The sequence below is a fragment of the Sciurus carolinensis genome, chromosome 4 (assembly GCF_902686445.1).
Source record: "Sciurus carolinensis chromosome 4, mSciCar1.2, whole genome shotgun sequence".
Classification (NCBI taxonomy): domain Eukaryota; kingdom Metazoa; phylum Chordata; class Mammalia; order Rodentia; family Sciuridae; genus Sciurus; species Sciurus carolinensis.
Window position 1 is genome coordinate 86,361,231 of NC_062216.1, and position 23,807 is coordinate 86,385,037.

The window sequence follows — 23,807 nt, forward strand, 5'->3', positions numbered from 1 at the left end:
GCAACTCAGAAGGCTCTGACAGGAGTATCCCAAGTTCAAGGCCAGACTGAACAACTTAGGAAGACCCTGTTTCAAAATAAAAGGGGCTAGGGATGTAACTCAGTGGTAGAGTGCCCCTAGGTTCAGTCCACATGGTAATACCAAAAAAGAAAGAAAGGAGGGAAAAAGGGAGATAAGTAGGTGAAAATATCAATTCTCAAAAAGACTTAGATATTTTTATAACTTGTACATTTTAGAATTTTATAGCACGTTAATTCATAATAGACAAAAACTGAAGACAACCCGTAATTGATAAACTGATGTTCATACATTGAAATATTCCTCAGCAGTTAAACTATTCATATATATATAGCGTGCATGAATCTTAGCAACACATATGAATATCAAGATAAAGAATGTTAAGTTAAAAGGAACCCAACACAAGAGAAATATATTGTGTGGTTCCCTTTTGAAGTTTGAGAACAGGCAGAAGTAATCTATTAGTGATAAATACAGATAAGTGTTTGCCTTTGGTGGAAGGGTAGGATTGACAAAGGACCTTTTTGGGGAGATGTAGGTAGTCTTTATCTTGATTGACATGATTACACAAGCACATACTTTCGTCCAGAACCTCATCAAGCCCGGCACAGTGGTACATGCCTGTAATCAGGAGGCTGAGACAATAGGATCACAAGTTTCAGGTCAGCCTCATCAACTAGCAAAAGGCCCTAAGCAACTGAATGAGACACTGTCTTAAAATAAAAAGGGCTGGGGATGTGGCTCAATGATAAGCACCCCTGGGTTCAATCCTCAGTATCCAAAAAAAATTTAAAAAAAAACCTCAACAGTTTCAATATACATTTCCCCCCACCCCAAAACTTGGGTCAGGTAGAAAAGACTAAAATAATAACTGGGAGTTTGCCATTTACTGACTGTCAATTAAGAGAGCTCTACAGTGTTTTAAGTAGAAGGAATGTAATCAGATACGGTAGGTCTGAGAAGAAGGAATCCAAGCAGTAAATAAATGGGTAAACCTAAACAAAACACTGGCTGTATATAACCGAAGTAAAAATGTATTTTTTGCATGGCTGGGAATGTAGCTCAATGGCATGGTACTTGCACTGCATACACAAGGCCATAGGCTCATTCCTCAGCAACACATGTGTGCGTGCACAAACACACACACACACACACACACACACACAAGCAAAGGTAATTTGGAGTTTAAAAAGTTGTATAGAACTAAATAGTGGACAACAAGCATATAAATCAGAAGGAGGTTAAAAAATAAAAAACCAGAAGGTTCATTGGTATTAACATAAAGGCTCTGCTTTGTTCCAGAGGACGTATCTTTACTAACTTTAGGCTTTAATCAGTTTAAGTATGCATGATTAGATATAAGATTAAAAGATTCTACAGCATCCAAACTAGAGAAGCAAACAGAAGAAAGGGAAAATAATCCAAAAGAACAGGAGAAAATGCAAAGCCAAAATTAAATTAGCAGAAATAAATCTAAATGTATCAGAAAGTACAATAGATTAAGCTGGGCAATGTCCCAACAACTTGGACTGAGGCAGGAGGATTACAAGTTCAAAACAGCAAGACCCTGTATCAAAATAAAAAGGACTGGGGATGTAGCTCAATAGTAAGTTACCCCTGAGTTCAATCTCCAGTACCAAAAACAAAAGAAATTATAACAGATTAAACCAAATCCTTCACTTGAAATAACATTTTAAGAATGGGAATGTATTACAGTGGTAGAGCACTTGCCTAGCATATGTGAGGCCTTAGGTTCAGTTCCCAGTACAAAAAAACTAATAAGATTGTCAAACTGGATTAAAATTTTAAATACAGCTATGTAGTGTTTATAAAAAGTCAAGCAGAACACCATGCATGAACTCATACCTGCTATCCTAGCTCCCCAAGAGGTTGAGGCAGGAAGATCACAAGTTTGAGGCCAGCTTTGGCAACGTGGGAAGTCCTCATTTCAAATCATATAGGGCTGGGGATGTAACTCGGTGCTTTCCTAGCATGCTCAGCTGTGAGTTCAATCCCCATTGCCACCAAAAATAAAAAAGAACCCTCCAGCCAGGACACACACATAACTGTAATCCAGCAACTCGATAGACTGAGACGGGAAGATCACAAGTTCCAGGCCAGCCTAGGCAATTTACTGAGACCTTGTCTCAAAATAATATTTTAAAAGGGCTGGGGATGTAGCTCAGTGTCAAAGCACTACTGGGTTGAATTCCTGGTCCTAGAAAGGGAAGAAATCCTATAAAACTTAGAACTACTGAAAATTGACTTGGGGTTGCAGTAGGTACTTGGGGATTGAACCTAAGGTCACTTTACTACTTAACTGTATCCCCAGGACTTTTTAAAATTTATATATGTGTGTACGTGTGTATTAAAATATGCAAAACTAAAGGGTTTTTTTTTTTTTTTTTTTTTAGAAATTTAGAGGGTCATAGCCAACACCCCTTTAACAAAAAATAGTTAGCAAGTAAAAAACTTAACAGATTTATATTATGATAGTTTTTATAGTGAAAAGGGCCTTCAGATTAAAGATCCTAATGGTAAGCTATCCATTTTATGCTTAGGTTCAGTGAACCAAGGACAGCCTTGTAAAACTGTAATTGGACAAAAAGAATCTGACCTAACAGTCATAGATGAGGGAGGTAGGGGGAACCTAGTAAGACCTGTCTGTTCAGATTTTTCCTGGCCTCTTTGAGAAACATTCTTTCTTTCCAAATAAGGGGCGATACCCTTTGCAGAATGGAGATCTTATGACCTACTCGAATAGTGTAACTCAGAGTTTTGTTTTGTTTTGTTTTTGTAGCTAATATATGTTTAGGTTTTATGGTTGGCTTTGGGGGATAAAAGTGTTTTGGTTACTGTGATCTGTCTTAGGAAAGGAGAATTCTAGTTGTTAACGCCGTGCATTAAAGGAGAATTGTGGAATGAGAAACAGGAGGGCAGGAGGTCAGAGAAAATGTTTGCTTCTGAGCCCTTTACTTTGGGGTATTATTTTCAGAGATTCAACATTAGAAAACTCTGAAGAAAAGCCAAAGAAAGATAGACATGTAATTTGGCAGTTATTAACTTCTGAGGGGAGAAAAGGAGGTAGGATTAGGGAGGTTTGAGAAGAGGTTGTTAAAGGTAATGCTGTTTTGCAGGGGTTGGGTTTTGGTTTGGGGGGCTTTTGGGGAGTACTAGGGATTGAACCCAGGGAGTCTTAACCACTGAGCCACGTCCTCAGCCCTTTTTTATTTTTATTTTGGGACAAGATCTCACTAAGATGCTGAGGCTAGCTTTGAACTTGAAGTCCTCCTGCTTTAGACTCTGGAGCCACTGGGATTTACAGATGTGTGCCACCAGCAGTCATGCTATTTCTTAAACTGTATAATTACTAAATGAATGGGGCTCATCACTTGAAGAGCTTATCTCATATTGTTGTAGAATTTATTCCTTATAAAAATTAAATAAATAAGAAGGAATTAATTCCTGAATATTTATACTAAAACATTCTAAAATCAAAAACCAAAAGTAATATACCATACAACAGGGAATTGCTCTGATATAATCTGTGAAAGGAATCATTCAGCCAAAAATGTGTTCAACATATTATAGTCTCTCATGGTCTAGTACTTTGCTTTACATTTGCATCAGCAGGAATCCATATTTTGGGTGTGGATACCAGACATGACATGAAAATGAAGTTGGGATCTTGGTAGTTAACCTGAACATATTAGAAACCAAGGAGAAGATAATTGTGATACGCAGCCCATGGGTCTGAGTACATGGTAGAACCAGACTGAACTAGACATTGCAAAATAGGCAACAACGTTCACACAAGAATCTTTATCAATTTCCAAATAACCAACCAGGTATAATGGCACACACCTGTAATCCCAGTGACTTGGGAAGCTGAAGCAGGAGAATCAGAAGTTTAAAACCAGACTCAGCGACTTAGCAAGACCCTTTCTCAAAATAAAAATAAAAAAGAATTGAGGGCTGGACACCATCCTACATGCCTATAATCTCAGCTGCTCAGGAGGCTGAGGCAGGAAGATTGCAAGTTCAAAGCCAGCCTCAGCAATTTAGAGAGGCAGTGAGCAACTTAGTATGACTTTGTCTCAAAGTGAAAATAAAATAAAATAAAAAGGTCTGGGGATATAGCTCAGTGATTAAGTACCCCTGGGTTCAATCCCCTGAACCAAAAAAAAAACAACAACAAAATTTCCAAATAACCAACAGCTGGTTGACGAATAGTGTCTGTTATACCAGAAACCCCTATTCCTTCTTGATGAATTTGATTCACAGGACAGTAACAAATTGTTCAGTTGAATGGTGGGCCATAACTTTCATAATTTGTTCTACATGAGTGCATTAGACTAACTAGTTAAGATGATAATGGAGATGTACCAGTACAACAAAAGAGAGTACTATATATACAGTTAATGTTTTCATGTCATCTGTCAATCTGTAAAACTTTATTTCTAAATTAAACCCTAAATTTGTCTAGTATTATAATTGATTATCTTATGGCTCTTTTCAAATAATAAATTTGCCTTCTGATTATAAAAGCTTCCAGAGGGCTGGGATGTAGGTAGCTCAGTGGTAGAGTATATGTCCACCATGTGCAAAGTTTAGTCCCAACACCACAAGAAATACACAATTAAATAAAAGCCTCAGAAATTAAGTATATCAAAAGAAAGCCATGTTTATAAAATGACATTTTATAGAACTTAATGCCATTTTAATTTTCAGGTTCCCACTTTCCTGTTGGAATAGTTCCTCCAAGAACAAAATCACCAACACCAGAATCTTCGACAATAGCTTCATATGTAACCTTGAGGAAAACTAAGAAGATGATGGATCTAAGAACGGTATTTAACTAGAAATTAACTTTTGGATATTAGATTCTCAACCATCTCTATTGCTTTCTTTTATCTTTTTATTTATAGTCCTTCATCAGAATTCCATTTATATACTCTAAGAAAAACTTGGTAATTTTTTAAAATTACATTTTGAAAATTAGCACCTCAGAGGACAGACCTAATCAAGATATCTTTTTTAATCAGCCTTCATGTAGTCCATAGTTTTGTGGATTCTTTGATGGCTGCCCTGGACTTCATCCCTTAATACCTATAAGAATTTCCTTGATGAGCCTGACAGATATATCCTGGAGACATCCAAAATTTAATGGATTTTCTAGCTATCCTTAAGTTGCAGGACCTTTCAGCTATTGTTCTAGAGTGTGGTAATCCTCTAGTTTGTCTGAGAAATGAGAATTGGGACAGAGAAATAAATCCTATATTTTACATTTTCATGTGAGCTCCATTTCATTCAATCTGATTCTAACCTACCTTATATTGTCAGGGAGATGCTGAGAATTCTTGACTACTTTCCCCCCAAGTATTCTCTAGAATTCTGGACTGCAAACTTTTACTTTTCATCTCTATAAATGAGATAATTTTTTTTTTTTTTTTTTTTTTTTTTTTTTTTTTGCGGTGCTGGGGATCGAACCCAGGGCCTTATGCTTGCAAGGCAAGCACTCTACTAAATGAGATAATTTTTAAAGTAAAAGAAAAGACTGATATGTATGGCTATTGAATGCTATTAATATACATCTACAAAGTATATGTTTAAAAAAATGATAAATTTTATGTTCTTCATGAATTTATTTTGGAGGAAATAAGGAAGTTTAATAAGCAATCTTCCTTGTCAAATTTCTGCTTCTAACTTGAGGCTTTCTATAATTCATACACAGTAATAGAGTCATAATTTAATATAGTAAATTGTTTACAATTAGAATATTGATATGTAAAAAAAAATGATGAATTTATATACAAGAAACATAAACTGAGCATCGTAGCATACGATTGTAATCCCAGTGACACAGGAGGATCTCAAGATCAAGGCCAGCCTGGAAAACAGCAAGATCCTGTCTCTCAAAATAAAAAAATAATAAAACCCAGAGATATTTCACTCAATGGTAGAGCACTCTGGGTTCAATCCCTATATAAAAGGGAGGGAGGGAGAGAGGGAGGAAAGAGTTTCAATTAGTACAAAAGTATAAAGAACCGTGGAAATAATGATCGTGGAATAAAAATAATAGCTATGTACCGTATTAACATTAGTGGTCATGGTTCTACAGTACTATTATTGATTCAGAGAGGTAGGCAATTTTTATAAATTGGAAAGGTTCTTTTTTAATTACAATGGTAAAATAGCAAATCAGGAGAAAAAGAAATAAACAAAGCGTGTTGAAAGCAAACAGAATGATAATAATGGATGTTATTTTACAATCATCTTAAATACTAGAAGAAAGACTTGTACCTAACCCAGATACTGGAAGAAAAAAAATAGGACATTATGGCAACCTTGATATAGAAGAGGCCTTTATAAGTGATACCAGTGCCAGAAGAAAATGCTTTCACTGTATTGAACAGAAAAGTTCCATATTTGAGGCACATCTATAAATGGCATTTGTTGTATTTATGGTGCTGGGGATCAAACCCAGGACTTTGCACATGTTAGGCAAGTGCTCTGCCCCTGAACTACACCCCCAGCCCTTGTAAATTTGTTGGTCTATGTTGTTTTGTTTTTATTTTTGTTTTTGTTTTTTTGTTTTGCGGTGCTGGGGATTGAACCCAGGGCCTTGTGCTTGCAAGGCAAACTCTACCAACTGAGCTATATCCCAGGCCCATGGTCTTATGTTTTTAATGGAAAATAATATAACAGTAATATATAAACATATGACAAGTGGTCAACCACAATAATTATTTTTAAAACACAGCTCTTTTAGAAAGATTAAAGTAGTTGTAAACAGAATGGTAACTTGGAAAAGGATGTTGTAGTGTGACAACATTTTTGTATATGCATGGAAAATATTTGGGACAAACACAAATTAGTTGTTACTAAACATGATAGACTGGGCATGGTGGTGCAAACCTGTAATCCCAGCAGCTCCAGAGGCTGAGACAAAGGATCACAAGTTCAAGGCCAGCCTTAACAACTTAGCTAGACCCTATGTAACTTAGCAAAACCCTGTCTTAAAATAAAAACTTAAAAGGACTGGGGATGTGACTCAGTGGTTACACGCCCCTGAGTTCAATCGCTAGTACCAAAAAATAAATAAATAAATAAAAATTATAGGGAAATACTGCTAACACGGTTAACTTTGTAATCATTCATTCTCTTCTGCACATTAAGACTTTTACCTTTTAGGTGTTTTGTTTTGTTTTGTTGCATTGGGAATGGAACCCAGGGTGCTTTACAACTGAGTACATGCTATATCCCCAGTCTTTTTTTCAGATAGGGTCTTGCTAAATTGCTGAGGCTGGCCTCAAACTTGTGGTTCACCTGTGTCAAAACTTTTAAGTCTGGAACTACAGGTATGCGTCACTGCATCTGTACTCCTAGTTTCTTTTTGAGCTTTTTAAAACCTTTTATTTCCCTAGCACTCCAGGAGGGTGAGGTAAGAGGATTTCAAGTAAAAGGTCAGGCTGGGCATGGTGGTACATGTCTGTGATCCCAGCTACTATAGGAGGCTGAGACAGGAGGATCACAAGTTCGAGGCCAGCCTCAGCAATGTAGCAAGACCAGTGCCAACATAGCAAGACCCTGTCTGAAAATAAAAAAGACTTGAATTGTAACTGAGTGGTAAAGCACCCCCTGGGTTTAATCGCCAGTACAAAAAAAAAAAAAACTTCCAAGTTATGAGGCCACCCTGGGCAACTTAGTGAGATCCTGTAACTCAAAATTTTAAAAGGTTAGGGGTGTAACTCAGAGGTGAAAGACCCCTGCATTAATCCCAGGTCTGGGGGCAGGGTGGAGGGGGACATTATATTCTATACAGTAGAAAATAAATTAGACCTGTAGCTCCTACCCCACAGGCACTTTACAGACTGTAGTAGAGACAAAAGAATCTCATCAGTTAACTATACTACTTGGTTAGAGAGACAATTGTGTCCTGGATTCTCAAAAACTCCATATTTAATGACAAGATCCTATACCCAGAAAACCTAAAAAGCTCCACCAGAAGACTTCTAGAACTGATAAATGAATTCAGCAAAGTAGCAGGATACAAGATCAACACTCATAAATCAATAACTTTCCTACACTCCAAAAGTGATTCTGCTCAGAAAGAAATCAGGAAAATGACCCCATTTATAATAACCTCACAAAAAATAAAATGATTGAATGAATCTAATCAAGGAAGTGACAGATCTCTACAATTGAAGTTATAGAACACTGAAGGAAGAAATTGAAGACCTTAAAAGATGGGAAGGCCTCCCCATGTTCTTAGATAGACAGAATTAATATTGTCTTTAAGTAACCATGCTACCAAAAGCTGAACCCAAAATAGCCAAAGCAATCCTGAGCAAGAACAACAATGCAGGAGGCAATACCAGGTCTCAAATTATACTGTAAGCTGAATGTGGTGACACACACTTATAATCACAGCAACTCAGGAGGCTGAGGCCAAAAAATCTCAACTTTAAGGTCAGCCTCAGCAACTTATTGGAACCCTTCCTGAAAATAAAAATATAAAATAAAAAGGGAAGGTGGCTCAGCACCTCTGGGTTCCATCCTCAGTACCCACCCCCCAATCAAATTATACTACAGAGCTATTGTAACAAAAACAGCATGGTATTAGCATCAAAATAGATATTAAGGCCTATGAAATGGAATAGAAGACCCAGAGACAAACCCACATACTCAAGCCATCTGGTTCTTGACAAAGCTACTAAAATATATGTTGGAGGAAAAAACAGCCTTTTTAATAAATGGTGCTGGGAAAACTGGATATCTATATTTAGAAGAATTAAACTAGATTCTTGTCTCTTAACCTGCACAAAAGTTAAATCAAAGTTAATCAAAGACTTAGGAATTAGACTAGAAACTTTACAACTGCTAGAAGAAAACAGGGTCAACCCTCCATCGTACTGATTCGGGCACTGACTTCCTTAACAAGGCCCCTAAAATTTAAGAAATAAAACCAAGATGCCATCAAAATAAAAAGCTTCTACACAGCAAAGGAAATAATTAAGAATGTGAAGAAAGAGCCTACAAAATGGGAGAAAATCTTTGTCAGCTGTACCTCTGACAGGGGATCAATTCCAGAATGAACTCAAAAATCTTAACACCAAAAAACAAATAACCTAATCAATAAATAAGCAAAGGAACTAAACATATTTTTCAAAAGAAAAAACACAAATGGCCAACAAACATATGAAACATGTCTAGCAATCAGGGAAATGCAGATCAAGAGAACACTAAGATTTCATCTCACTCTGGTTAGAATGACAGTTATCAAGAATATAAATAATAATAAATGCTGATGAGGAAGTGAGAGAAAAGGTACACTGCTGTACTGGTGGGACTACAAATTAGTAGTCTCTCTGTAAAGCAGTATAAAGATTCCTTAAAAAAAAAAAAGCTGGGAATGGACTAGTGACTTAGGAAACTGAGGCAGGAGGATCACAAGTTCAAATTCAGCCTCAGCAACTTAATAATGCCCTGTCTAAAAAAAAATTTTTTTTTGCAGTACTGGGGATCGAATTCAGGGCCTTGTGCTTGGGAGGCAAGCACTCTACCAGCTGAGCTATCTCCCCAGCCCTAAAAATTTTTTTTAAATTAAAAAATAAAAGGGCTGGGGAGAGGTAGCTGAATGCCTGAGTAGACTTGGATTCAATCGCTGAATCAAAAAAAAAAAAAAAAAACTAGGAATGGAACCACCATATTACCCACTCATACAATAGCAATAACAGCCCACTTCTGTGTTTGTAGCAGCACAATTCACAATAGCCCAGATACCCATCAATAGATGAATGGATTAAGAAAATGTTGATACACACTCTGGAGTTTTACTCCACCAGGAAGAATGAATTTATGGCATTTGTTAGTAAATGGATGGAAATGGGGAACATTAGGCTAAGTGAAATAAACCAGACTCGGAAAATCAAGGATTGAATATTTTCTCTCATATCGTAGAAACTATAGCAAAATAAAGAAAAGAAAGGGCATGGATAATAGGATATCATAAAGATACAGGAAGATCAGTGAAATAGAAGATCAAGGGGGAAGAAGTAGAGATGGGAAAGGGGAGGAAATGCAGAATCAATTTAACGAAATCATATTGTGTGCATGTGAAAATATAACACAGGAAATATCACCTTTACGTATACATGGGAAGCACAATAAAAAATAAATAAACTAGTAAAAGGAAGATCAGTAGAGAAAGGAGATAAGAGAGAGGGAAAAGGAGGGAATGGGGACTGAAATGGAATAAATTAAATTCCATGCATGTGGGGCTGGGTTGTGGCTTAGTGGTAGAGCACTTACCTGGCATGTTGAGGCACTGGGTTTGATCCTCAGCACCACATAAAAATAAATAAATAAATAAAATAAAGGTATTGTGTTCATCTACAACTAAAAAAAATTTTTTTTAATTCTATACATGTATGATTTTTGTCAAAATGAACCCAACTTCTATGTAAAACTATAAAGCTATACTAATAAATAAATACATAAATAAAAAGCTTTTTTTATCTATTAAAAAAAAAATTCCAGCATTACTGTCTCAGTTGGTTCCTGCCAACTCGGACCAAAAGACACAAAGGAACCTTATGGACTCTTCTCTACAGATTCTAGAATATGCTTACTCTTTATATAATATAAAATAAGCTAAAATTTTTCATTCCTTTTTTGTGACTAATATTTTTAAACCCTTCAGTTTATATAAAACGAAATAGAAAGTTTGGAAAACCATAAAAATAAGCTGTATATATAACTTTACAAAAAATGTTTTCAAATATGATAGTTTGATTTATAGAAAATAAATACTTCCATAATTCTCCTGTTGATCATAAAACATCAAAGGTTATTTCCTTGACTAATCAATTCCCAGTAAATGTGTGACTAACTGCAATAAATTTTCATTAAAATGAAAGAAATCTCTCATATTTAAGTCATTCTCTTCCTCTCTCCCACCCGATTTTTTTCTAGTTTGAGTTTTATTCACTTTCCTATTTTAGAACTTAACTCCAGAGGAGCCATACCCTTTTGTTTTTATTTTTTAAACCCAGAAAATACATCGTGTATGTATGCTCACACTCTTTCTCTCTCTCTTCCCTCCCTTATATCCTCCCTTTTTCTCTTCCTTTCCATAATTGATCATGTATTACCAATCATCAGTTAAGGATAAAATAACTTAATCTGCATTCTGGTGTTACCCTATTGATATTTAAAACCTCTACTTTTTTTTTTTTTTTTTTTTTCCCCTTAGTACAGGGATTGAACCCCTGGGCAACATCCTGTCCTATTTTTAATCTTATTTTGAGACAGGGTCGCACTAAGTTGCTGAGAGTGGCCTCAAACGTTGATCCTCCTTCCTTAGCCTCCCAGGTTGCTGTGATTACAGGCATGTGCCACTGCACCCAGCTTCAGCTTCCACTTTTGATTTTGAAAACAAAATAAATAAGCACACTGTACAACATTGTTCATCATACTTTGCAGAAGTTACTCTATACATTCATGTGTTTATTTTAATTTCTAGGAAAGACCAAGAAGTGCAGTGGAACAGCTCTGTTTGGCAGAAAGTACTCGACCTAGGATGACTGTGGAAGAACAAATGGAAAGAATAAGAAGACATCAGCAAGCATGCCTAAGGGAAAAGAAGAAAGGATTAAATGTTATTGGTGCTTTAGACCAGTCACCCCTACAAAGTCCTTCTAATTTAAGGGATAATCCATTCAGGGTTACTCAGGTACATCAGCTGCTTTTGATTACTCTTGTATATAAATCTGAAACCACTTGAATTTTAGAATAATAGAGTTATATGATTAATGAGTTCCAAAATATCTACAGTGTAAATAGTTTTGTGGGAGGGGTTTGTTTTCATTTTCAGGGGGTACTGAGGATTGAACCCAGGGGTGCTTTACCACTGAGTAATATCTGCAGCCCTTTTTATTTTTAATTTTGAGATGGGGTCTTGCTAAGTTGCGTAGGACCTTGCTAAATTGCTGAGGCTGTACTTGGACTTGAGATCCTCCTACCTCAGCCTCCCAAGTCACTGGGATTACCAATGCACCCAGTTTAAATTGTTATTTTGTATTATATAATTCTTAAAATAATAAGGTGAGACAACTTACTAAAAATGAAAATAACACTGGGCTGATAGTGATGAGAGCCAAAATATTCCTTGGATACCCTGGTACCTGTGTGGATTTTATGTTCTTAACTGTAATCCACTGGTATAACTTTAACCATATACTACATAGAGACACTAAGAAGATAAAAAAAATTTTCAACAAATGTAAAGAGACATGTAGATTACCAAAATAGTCCCCAATTTCCCTCTCAATAAAATGTGTAATTCTCTGTGTCCTAATTTATGATAACCTAAATTGTAACAGGAAGCTGGGTGTAGTGGAACACATCTGTAATCCCAGTGACTCAGGAAGCTGAGGCAGCAGGATTGCAAGTTTGAAGTCAGGCCAACTTGGACAACTGGCATGACCCTGTCTCAAAAAAGGGACTGAGGATGTAGCTGGTAAAGTGCCCCTGGGTTTAATCCCCAGTATCAAAATAAATAAACTACAGCAGGAAAGGACTTCTGAATAGACAATCTAAGTCAGATATCTTTCATGTCTCAGTTTTAGCCTTAAAAAGTATCACCATTCCATTTCTTTCTTTTTGTTTCAAATTGCCCCTCTTCATAAGTATGAACAGAAATGGCAGTCTAGTGCTTTTTCAGTAGCTTCTTTCTAGCCTATCCCTATTAGTACACGGTAGTCACCTATGGGTAGAGTTCCTGTGTAGTGGCATAAACTATATGCCTGTGGCATATACTTTTTCCAAATGTGCTTTTCTGACCTAATAGACATCCACTTTCTATGTAATCAAAAAACAGGCCTTGCTAATAGAAAAGAAACAAACTGACAGTTGAATAATGGCACATTTTCCAAATTACTAAGTGGGCGGTTTAAGAGATGGGCTGGGTGTGGTGATCCCAGCTACTCCAGAGGCCAAGGCAGGAGGATTACAATACCAGGACAACCTGGGCAACTTAGTTAGACCCTATCTCAAAATTTAAAGGCTACAGATAGAACTGAGTGGTAAAGCACCCCTGGGTTCAATCCCCAGTGCTAAGGATAATAAAGAAAATAGAAGAGGAGAAAAATGTATATTTCCTTTGTTGATTTTCATAGAAAACTTCCTTGTGAATAGAGATTCAGCCCTGTTTTTATTTTTGTTGTTCTGGTTTGGTTTTGTTTTCAAACTAACAGATAATAAAATACATGCAAGTACAGTATGAATTTAACAGTGCTGTATCTTTTGGGCAGACTCGAAGGAGGGATGATGATGTTAAGGAATTGGATGCTGTCAGTAGAGAAAATGATATAAAGACAAATCATGAAACTCCTGCAGCAGAAAGTGTTCAACTGAAAGATGATCCCCAAAATATGGATATCAGCAAAGAGGTAGAGATGATTTTAAGACAGATAGTCCAAAGTGATAGATTTTTGAAGATTAGATCAAGTAGTATGATTAAATAAAGTATGTTCCTTTTAGTCGTAGAAACCATGTATCTAAATGAAATGATAGGTTTCTTTTAATTTAATTGATATGTATGGCCACATAAAAAATATTGAAAATTTAAAACATAAATTAGTTGGGCATGGTGTCACACATCTCTAATCCCAGCTAGTCCTGAAACTGCGGTAGCATGATCATAAGTTTGAGGTCAGCCTGGACAATTTAGGGAGACTCTGTCTTAAAATGAAAATGAAAAGGGCTGGAGATACAGTTTAATGGTAGAAAATCCCTGGGTTTAATACCAGTACCACCAAAAAGAAGAATTCATAACACTGGGATAAATTACTGTTAACCCAATCAAAGCATATTATATCCCAGCAACTCAGTAATGTGTAGAATGTTTAATATACTTAAATCTCAATTTGTTGTCAATAAATATTCAATATAGGGTATAATTTGGGCTGACAAATTTTTAATAAGCATTTTGGAATCATTTTTAATACTAAAGTCAAATGTGAGAATGCTTTAAAAAGAAAAATTTTCTTCTTATTCTGTAGTTTAAAAGAGCTGAAAATGTTTTTCATGAAATGCTTTTCACACCTGAGCCAAATGGAATAAATTCTGAGGAAGAAATGGATAAAGAGAGGAACAAAGAAAAAATGTCTGAGGATATTACATACAGGTAATAATTTAGAAAAACAAAAGGAATCATTCATACAACTGTATACCTGCTTACAAATGGTAAACTAAAGAGTTGAAAAGTACTGAATTCTAGTCCCACCTTAACTACTTAGGAGCTGTAGGATTTTGAGCGACTTACATAATCTTCTTAACCCGCAGGCTGCTCACTTATAAAACAGCAATAAGAAGATACATTTCTAGCACTTAACACTATGTTTAACATGCAGGGAAGTACTCACTAAGCAATACCTTTAAAAAATAATGCCAGTCAGGCTTGGTGGCACAGTCCTATAATCCCACTCAGGAGGCTAAGGCAGGAGAATCACAAGTTTCGGGACAACCCGAGCAACTTAGGAAGAAGTGGTCTCAAAATAAAAAATTAAAAGAGTTAGGGATGTAGGTCAGTGGCAGCACACTCCAGTACCACAAAAAATAAGGATGCCAGCACTGTGTTTGTGATCAGTGATAGAGCACTTGCATGTGTGAGGTCCTGGGTTTGATCCTCAGCACTGCAAAATTAGTCACAGTAATAATAATGCCAAAAGACAGCTTAAACTATAGCAAAATAAGCACCCCAGCACTGCCTATGTATTGACAGACACTGATCAGAAGTCTAGGTTGTCTGAGAGTCCCTAAAACAATGGTGATTTCCTTTTATTTATTTATTTGTTTTTTTTGTTGTTGTTGTTGTTTTTTTGCAGTGCCGGGGATTGAACCCAGGGCCTTGTGCTTGCAAGGCAAGCACTTTACTGACTGAGCTATCTCCCCGGCCCTCCTTTTATTTTTTAGCAACATTTCTTAACTAGCCCCTTTATATTTTTTGGAGACAGGGTCTTGCTAAGTTGCTAAGGTTGGCCTTGAATGTCTGGTCCTCGTGCATTAGCCTCCTGAATCACTGGGGTTATAGGCATGGGTCACCATGCTCAGCTTAACTAGCTTTCTTAGTGTATAACCCCAGTCTTGCCCTCCAAAAAAACATATTAGTGCTAAAGAGAAGTTGTGAACTATTATTAGTAACTATACTTTTTTTTTTTTTTTTTTTTTTTTTTGTACCAGGGATTGAACCCAGGGGCATGTAACCACTGAGTCACATCCCCAACCTTTTTTTCTTTAGACAGGACCTCATTAAGTTTCTGAGGCTGGTTTTGTACTTGCAATCTTCCTGCCTCAGCCTCCCAAGTAGCTGGGATTAGGTATATACCACCACATCTGGCAGCTATACTTTATTTCTTCAATACCTAGCAAGATTGAATTTGAAGTGTTTAGCAGTGTCTGATAAGAAAAATCTGTGCCAAGTCAGGCATAGTGTTGCATGCTATGGCAGGAGAATTACAAGTTCAAGACCAGCCTCACAACTTAGCAAGACACTGTCTCAAAATAAAAAAAAAAGGACTGGGGATATGGCCCAGTGATTAAATGCCCCTGGGTTCAATCCCTAGAACAAGGGGGGAAAAATAGTTTGGAGATTGGGAGATTTAAATGAAACAAGATTGGCAAAGTATAGGTAATTATTGAACTTGAAGTAGCAGATTTCATATGTTATTTGCTCCAATCTTTTTGTTTGGAGTTTCCTAGAAGAGAAAAAAAGAAATGAGATTAATACCAATCTATTTTCATTAGCCCTCAAGATGAGATACAGATCACAAATCATAAGCCAGAAGTTCATCCTGAAGAAAATACAAAGAATGATATTCATGAACAGGAAGAAACTGTTATTTCATATGAACCAACTCTGGAAATTTCTAGAGAAAACCAAACAATGGCAGGTAGGTACTACATGTTTCATGATTTTCTTTCCTTTATCACTTAGAAAGCAATGTGCATAAAAGGTCTAATTTTTCTAATTTTCACTGGCCACTTGGTTATTGTATAACAGGTCTGATTCAGAGTGGTATGAACTTCTAAACTTGTTTCACTGAACGTGTTTCCATGTAGAAATTCTAACAAGGGAGCTACTTAAGAACCTTTTAATGAACCTTTTCCTTCCTGCTTGCACATTTGGGAAAGGTGTAATTGAACAAAGGAAAGGGTAACCCTTGCCATTGAGTCTGCTCTAGCTTAGGGACTGACTAACTGATTTTGGTTTTGATTTTTAATCATAACACAAGTGGTAAGCTTTTCTAATGAGAAGATCCTTCAGCACTTGAAAAGTTTACCTGTTCTCAAGACTAATTTCTGAGCATTTACAAACTTGATACTTTGAGAAATGTGGACAATTATACATTTAAACTAGTAGAATGGATGTATTTACTCTGACCCCAACCATAATCCACATCTGGATTTTTCTTTGATAGTAGAAAATCATCATCCATATCATGTTACAAAATAAATTATTTTTTCTGTGCTATATGTTCTTGTTCTCTCTCTCTCTCTCTCTCAGTGGAAGTGGGGGGCATTGGTGGAGATCAAACTAAGTACCTTAAGCATGACAGGCAAGCACTGAGCACTCAACCAGTAAGCTATATCCGGATGCTGCTATTTTATCTTTTAGACTCTTCAAAAATATTTTTTCTTCTTTTTCCTTCTTTATGGCTTTTGGAGGGTACGAGTATAGGATAGGATCATAGCACCAGTGCATATTTCTAATTTTCTATCTTAACTTCATAAGAAAGAAAAATTTTCTTTATAATCCTACCCTCCTTAACTCCCACCCTTTTGCAGAAAGGTAAGAATAATGCAATTCAACTTTTCAGGACTGTTCTTCTTAGGAAAAGTATAAAGTTCTGGACAGAGCATTTTCTCTCACATACATAGAGCATGCATGTGGATTTCAGCAGTCCTGTTCCCTTGCAACAAATATTAACCACTGTCTCTTCCTTTACCTTTATCACGTGGGAGCCAACATGCACAAGAGTTCTACTTTTTTTCCTTGTCACTGACCACTTGGTTATAGGGTGGCAGGTCTAATTCGGAGAATTAAACCTGTAACATTTAAATCTCTGTAGTATTTAGCTGCATGTACTAAAAAAGACCCAACAGAACCCATGGACAGACACCTGAAAACTAACCTCACAAGAAAAGGAACAAATTTCAAACTAGGTAGCAAGAGACACTTTATGCTGAATATTCAGTTGCCTTATTAGAAAATCATAACAGAACCCACATATTATTACTTCCTACCCAATACATGTTCTGAGTGTTGTGGGATCACAGTATCAGGATTTATTTCTCCAAATATGTTTTAAAGGTACTTATTTTCTCATGTTTTCTTGGTGTGTTTTAGTGAAAAGTCTGTCCCCGTCTCCTGAGTCCTCGGCATCGCCAGTTCCATCCACTCAGCCGCAACTCACAGAAGGATCACATTTCATGTGTGTGTAGTCTCAGAAGTATGTCATTTCCCTTCACATTAGTGCTTTACTGTTGAAGAGTTTTTACTTGAATTTTATTCATTTGTTAGTATAGTTATTAAAAAAAAAAAAAAAAAACCTGCGATTAATTCTGGACATACATTAGGGGTAGTTAGCAGAACAAGTAGGCCATGTATTTGAACCATGGGCAGTAACTCAGATTTCCAGTGATTTGCTATGTGATAGCATTTTCTCTTTCTCTTATTTTATCATCCGTAAAAGCAGCAAAATTTGGAGAGAATGGTCTGTGCCAAAACAAGCTTCAAAATATTGTGCAGCTGTGCTTCTACGGAACATTCCTTTCCATAGTCACATCTGAGAATGCTGTTAAGGCATTGCATGTTGCTCATGTAACGTTTTTTTAGTTAATGTGGCATATTTACCTAATTGGAATTTGTTCATTGTTTTAAGTACAAAAATTTTTTTATGATTTTTGTTAATTGTTTTAAGGGCAAAAATTGTTTTTGATTCAGTCAACTTGATAGAATATTTATATCTAGTAGATCTATTTGAGAGCTATTAGAAATTATTTCTAAATAATTGAATTCATTTAAATCAGGGTAGCAACTGAAAAAGCCACAGATGGGGACAGGGAGAAGGAGGAAGCCTTTCTTAAACAGTTTTGTGTTCCTAAGTTCTTTTTTTAATCTTTGTAGACAGTTACTCGTTTTTACATATAATTTTGTAGATACAAATAGGCACTTTTTTCTTACTCTTCAGAAAAACTGTGAGGTACAGAGTGAAAATTTTATGCCTTATTTGTCTTTTTTTTCTCATGGGTTGGTGCTTTAGAATTACCATCAATTTCTGTTAACCAGTTATAAGCAGCAAAAACAGACATTCTGAACTTTATTACCAAGATCATCTTTGAATTTTAGATTCTCAAAATAAATGATTATATTTACTTACTTGCTATCCAGTACTTATTTTCTGGAACCTACATCCATTTACAATTTTAATTAAAGCAGCTTTAATCTTTGTCCCTTTTTTCAAGCAGAAAATTTTATGTTGTCTTATCATGTTTAAAAATTTTATTTGAGATTATGTTTACCTGGAGCCTAGAGGCTTTTGTTTGTTGTTGGCTGACTGTGCAGGTTTGAGGTATTTGCTGGAAATACAGACAGCCTATATCTTGCCTCATTCCCTCACAAATTTTTAAACTTAAACTTTAGAAGTAAAGCAACTAGTGGCAGAATAAAACCAGACAAAGGAAAAATAAACATGATGCTTACTTAATTTCTACAATGCAAAGACTTAGTAGGAAGTATCTGTCTATCTTAGTAAGAAATGTACATTAAAAGCCATTCACCTTATTTTTTGATTCGATAAACAGCTTAAACTTGATAATACACAGACCATTCTGATAATAAAGGATGATCAGAGTTAAAACTCCATTACATTTCCAAGTTCCTGAAGTTGTTACTGCATTGTATTAGTTTAAATTTTATTCCAAGAGCCAATGTATGTGGCATTACATACCACAATGAGGCACAGTTGTTGCCAGATGTTTTCTAGTGTCTTTGTCATGCAGCTACCACAAACAACTAGTGCCATAAAAACTCATAATACTTTATATCCTCCCATTGTACATCAGTCATCCTTCTGAACTGGTCATTTTGGCAGGACTCAGAAAGCTTTACAAATGATATTGCTATGTAGATAGCTCGATATATTATTACATATTTTAGAAAAGTTATGCAAACCTTTGTTTATTTTGTTGATCTTTGGATTCAGCAACAAATGTGGATACATTTTTTTTATTCTGAATTGCTTTAATTGCATTATGTTTCTTCACTTTGTGAATTAGGTTTATGGAAATAAAGAAAAATGGCATTTAATGGTATTATGTTTTAGAATTTTCATTGCCATGCTTGTTGGTTCTATTGTTATCTTTGTGCATTACTTTGGGACATGGTCATTCATCAGCTTTGCAGGTGTCAAAGTAATTTTCCCTCTCTTATTTTTCAGCTATACTGACTTCTGTTGAAACCATTCAGAGCTAAAGACATGGACCTTTGGCAATGTAAGAAGATATTGTACAGTATATTTTAAATCTATGAAATTCATAGTTCTGATGCTTTTGACCACAGAGCATCATTTTATCACTTCTGGAAAATGTTTATTCCAAAACAGCTTTAATGGCCCATATGTACACTCCGTAATCTCAAGGTTATCATTCTGACACCAGCTTGCTGCTGTGATTTCAAAGCACATAAGTAAAGGTGCTTTTTAATGTGCAGTCTATAGCCAGAGCTTACTTAGTTGCTGATTTCCAGATTTTGATGTTTCTTAAGTCTAAGCGAATTTATGTTTCTTTTTGCTTTTCAGTACATAAAGTTAGTTATTATTTCCAGTGAGACTTGCTTTCCTGTATTTTTTTCTTTCTTTCTTTCTTTTTTTCTTTCTTTCTTTCTTTCTTTCGCTTCTGATTTTGGCTACTGCAGTGCTTTGTTTCACACTTGATTTGTAAAAATTTTATATATATATATATATATTTAAAATATGCCATTTTATTATTGCTAAGTGAAGTATGTCCTGTTTTCTGCTATAATTCTTTCTCAGTCAGATTGCAATGTCAGCAGTTACTGCCACACTCTTGTCAGCTTAAACACAAATGTTATCGCTTACCTTTTCTTGAAAAAAAATTAAAAGTGTAGGTATTTTGAAGTACTGGACTTATACTTCATTGGAATAGATGTGTACAGCAATAAGCAGGTTTCCAAATCCAGTACTTAGTTTGTGTACAAATGTAATTATGTTCATTGTGTATATATTATACAATGAGCACATGTAATGTATTAAAGGCTACTTACTATTGTTTAAATGCAAATGTTCATAATCTCATTTCTTTTTTATCATGTTAAATAAATGTTGATGTTCTTAAGTCACTTGTGTTAGAATTTTTTTCTTTTCACTAAAATGAAAAGTCTGAGAGTTGGGAATGTGACTCAGAGTAGAGCACTTGTCTGTCATGCACAAGGCCCTGGGTTCAATACACAGCACCAGAAAGAAAAGGGGGTAAGAAAGTCTGAGATTTAAGAGATTTCTCAAAGAAAAAAGTAGTCTTTTAATCTCATTATCTTAGACAATATCGTAAAAGGACCTTGTCTGTCCAACCTTCCCATGTCAAAATTGAGGAACTTGATGCCCAAAGAGATAAATTGGCTTGCTGGCCATAACCATGTTATATTTAATGACAGGATTTGGGGCAACATATAATTTTTCTTACTTTTCCTACTAAATATATCCTCCTAAATATATTATTACCAATGGGCAAATTTATATTTTTATGAATTCTTCTACAATATTTCCATTTGTTTCCAAGTTTTAAAAAGTAGTTTCAAGCATCTATCTGCAGGCCTGCTCTGATTAGGGACTGGACTTTGAGAGGGTTTTGTAGAGCAGAGAGGGCTATTTCTCTGACATGGGTAAATAGAAACTTTTTCATCGTAAGTAGGACTCAGAGATCTTTTCTCTTACAATACATTCTTTGCAGATGTTCACGCTCTTCACAATCAATTACATTTTCTTTCCTTTGTAACCTTTTATGCATGCTATATATTGTTCCCAGAGTACAAGGAAATTTGATGCTTCTGGATTCCTATATAGAATGGCTCAAACGAAATTGGCACTGGTCAGTCTCCACTCCCCACCCCCACCTCATATTATACTAAAGAGGATTTAGATTTGATACAAAATGCAGATGTATAAAAATTCATCTGCTCCAAAAAGAAACATGCAAGATGAAATGCAAATAGTCTGAATTGTAGGAAGTAAATGGAAACAATAAATGGAGAATATTTAGTTTTCTTATTATTAAAAGGTGGATAGGGGCTAGGGCTGGGGCTCAGTGGTAGAGCGCTTACCTCCCCTGTGTGAGGTACTGGGTTGGATCCTCAGTACCACATTGAAAAATGAAAGAAATGAATAAAGATATTGTGTCTGTCTACAACTAAAAAAAATATTTAAAAAAAAAAAGGTGTATATATCTAAAGATGTCACATGTCACAGAAAAGTCTTCTCAAATTATTATTTCCACTTCATCTTAGTTTTTTTATCCTGGGGTTTTTTGTTGTTGGTGGTGGTGGTGGATTGCATTATTTCCCCTTAATCATGATATAATTATTTTTCAAGGTCTGGTGTCAGTTGGAAGGCTTTATGATATTCTTTGGAATTTGTGGGGGTTTTATTTTATCTTTGAGGGTGTATCTCTGTGTTGTCTTTGGTTTTATTAAACACAACTTTTTTGTATATTTTGCAGTACTGGGGATTAAACCCAGGGCTTCATGCATGCTGGGCAAGCACTCTACCATTGATCTGTACCTTCAGCTCCCAACATTCTTTAACTATTTCAAGAAGGAAATATATGTGTATGTGTGTGTGTGTGTGTATATATATATATATATATATGTAAAGATATATATGCATACACACACACACACACATATTCCTTATTAGGATCCTGGAATACTAGAGTTTGGAGAAAGCAGTGTGAAATACTTGTTTCTCTTTTTTTCTCCCCATACCACCCTGATACCAGGGATTGAACCCAAGGACAATTTTAATACTGAGCTACATTCCAAGCCCTTTTTTAATATTTTGAGACAAGACTGGCCTCAAACTTTTGATCCTACTACCTCAGCCTCCCAAATTGCTACTGTGACTCTACAACATTTCAGAAAGACAGATGAAAATATCAACAATATGCTAGTGTGCTAGTGCTCACCTGTCATCCCAGCAACTTAGCAAGGCCCAAAGCAGTTTAGCAAGACCCTTTCTCAAAATAAAAAATATAAAGGGCTGAAGATGTGTCTCAGAGGTAAAGTGCATCTGTGTTTAGTCCCCCAGTATGGGGGGAATAAAAAGAAAGAAAGAAAGAAAGAAAGAAAATACCAACACTAAGTCAGCATAGATAACCTGTTATAAGTGCTTCCATCCCAGTACTGAAGGAAAAAGATCTTAGCACATCTTCCCAAGGAAGATGCTTTTTGCAGATCATTACTACCTGCTCCTTGAATTGGTTTCTTTTGTTTGTTTCGAATTTCTGCAAACTACCAGTGCTGGGGACTCGAACCTACCTGCTCCTTGAATTGAAACCCCACCATCCAGAAACTCCAGGACCTTCTCAGACCCTGCAGGGTATGAATCATTTATGGAAACTGACATGCAAAGGTCTAGAAAGCTAAGGCTCCCTAAACTATGTCCTCTGTCCTCTCTTCTGTGTTAGCTTCAACACCTGGAACAGGGGGTTGGGGGGATTGAACCCAGGGGCGCTTAACCAGAAAGCCACATCCCCAACCCATTTTTTATTTTTATTTTGAGACAGTGTCTCCCTAAGCTGCTGAGGCTGGCTTTGAACTTGTGATCCTCCTGCCTCTTCCTCTCAAGCCACTGGGATTGATCCTGCCTCAATTCCCAGGTTAATTTGAACTTATCATCTGACCTCACAATCGGTTCAGACTTCTTTTGAGCCAGATGTGATGGCATGTACCTGTTGTCCCAGCACTTATAAATAAGGCTGAGGTAGGAGGATAACTTGCACCCAGGGCCTGGAGACCATCCTGGGCAACATAGTGAGACCCCTATCAAAAAAAAAAGAGAAAGAAACAAAATCGTTTTTGGGTTGGTTAACCATGCTTGCCTAGTATGCCACACAGAAAACCCTGGATTAATCCCCAGCATCATTTAAAAGAAAAAAAAAAAAAAAAAAAAAAAAAAAAAAAAATATATATATATATATATATATATATATTAGTCCTCAGTAATCACAAAAACATCTGCTAAAAATAGAGCCATTATGCAGAAGGCACACCTGTAATCCTAGCTACTCAGGAAGCTGAGGCAAGAGGATCTCACATTCAAGACTAACTTGGTCAATTTACCAAGATCCTGTTTCCAAAATAAAAAATAAAAAGGGTCGCAGATGGATTTCAGTGGTAGACTACCCCTGGGTTTAGCCTTCAGCTCCAAAAAAAAAAAAAAATGGGGACATGTTATTACAAGTAACACCGTAGTAGTACCCATGAAAAAATATAGGTACGAATTACCATATTATTTGAAATGTGTGATTTATATGTGTTGGCCTGTAAGAAATCAGTGTTCTCTGCCTATTAAACTATCTGATTCTACCAAATGTGAAAGAATGATTCCTCTCATTGTATTTAAAGTAGCAACTATCACTGCCTAAAAACTTGCTCAGTATATGCATTAAGTGACAGATGCTGAAGGAACCCCAGCTTTTCTCTCTTAAAG

At 36.0% G+C, this 23,807-nt stretch overlaps 1 protein-coding gene across 1 annotated transcript in view; it reads left to right on the forward strand.

Annotated features, from left to right (window-relative positions):
• The window catches only part of Plekha5 (pleckstrin homology domain containing A5), a 261,754-nt gene extending 241,315 nt beyond the window's left edge, over nt 1-20,439 (forward strand). Inside the window, 7 exon segments of the mRNA XM_047550136.1 lie at nt 4,750-4,868; nt 11,546-11,755; nt 13,335-13,472; nt 14,085-14,209; nt 15,829-15,974; nt 17,432-17,534; nt 19,524-20,439. Of these exon segments, the coding sequence (XP_047406092.1) occupies nt 4,750-4,868; nt 11,546-11,755; nt 13,335-13,472; nt 14,085-14,209; nt 15,829-15,974; nt 17,432-17,526 (833 nt within the window). The 3' untranslated portion in view covers nt 17,527-17,534; nt 19,524-20,439.
• The last annotated feature ends 3,368 nt before the right edge of the window (nt 20,440-23,807 follow it).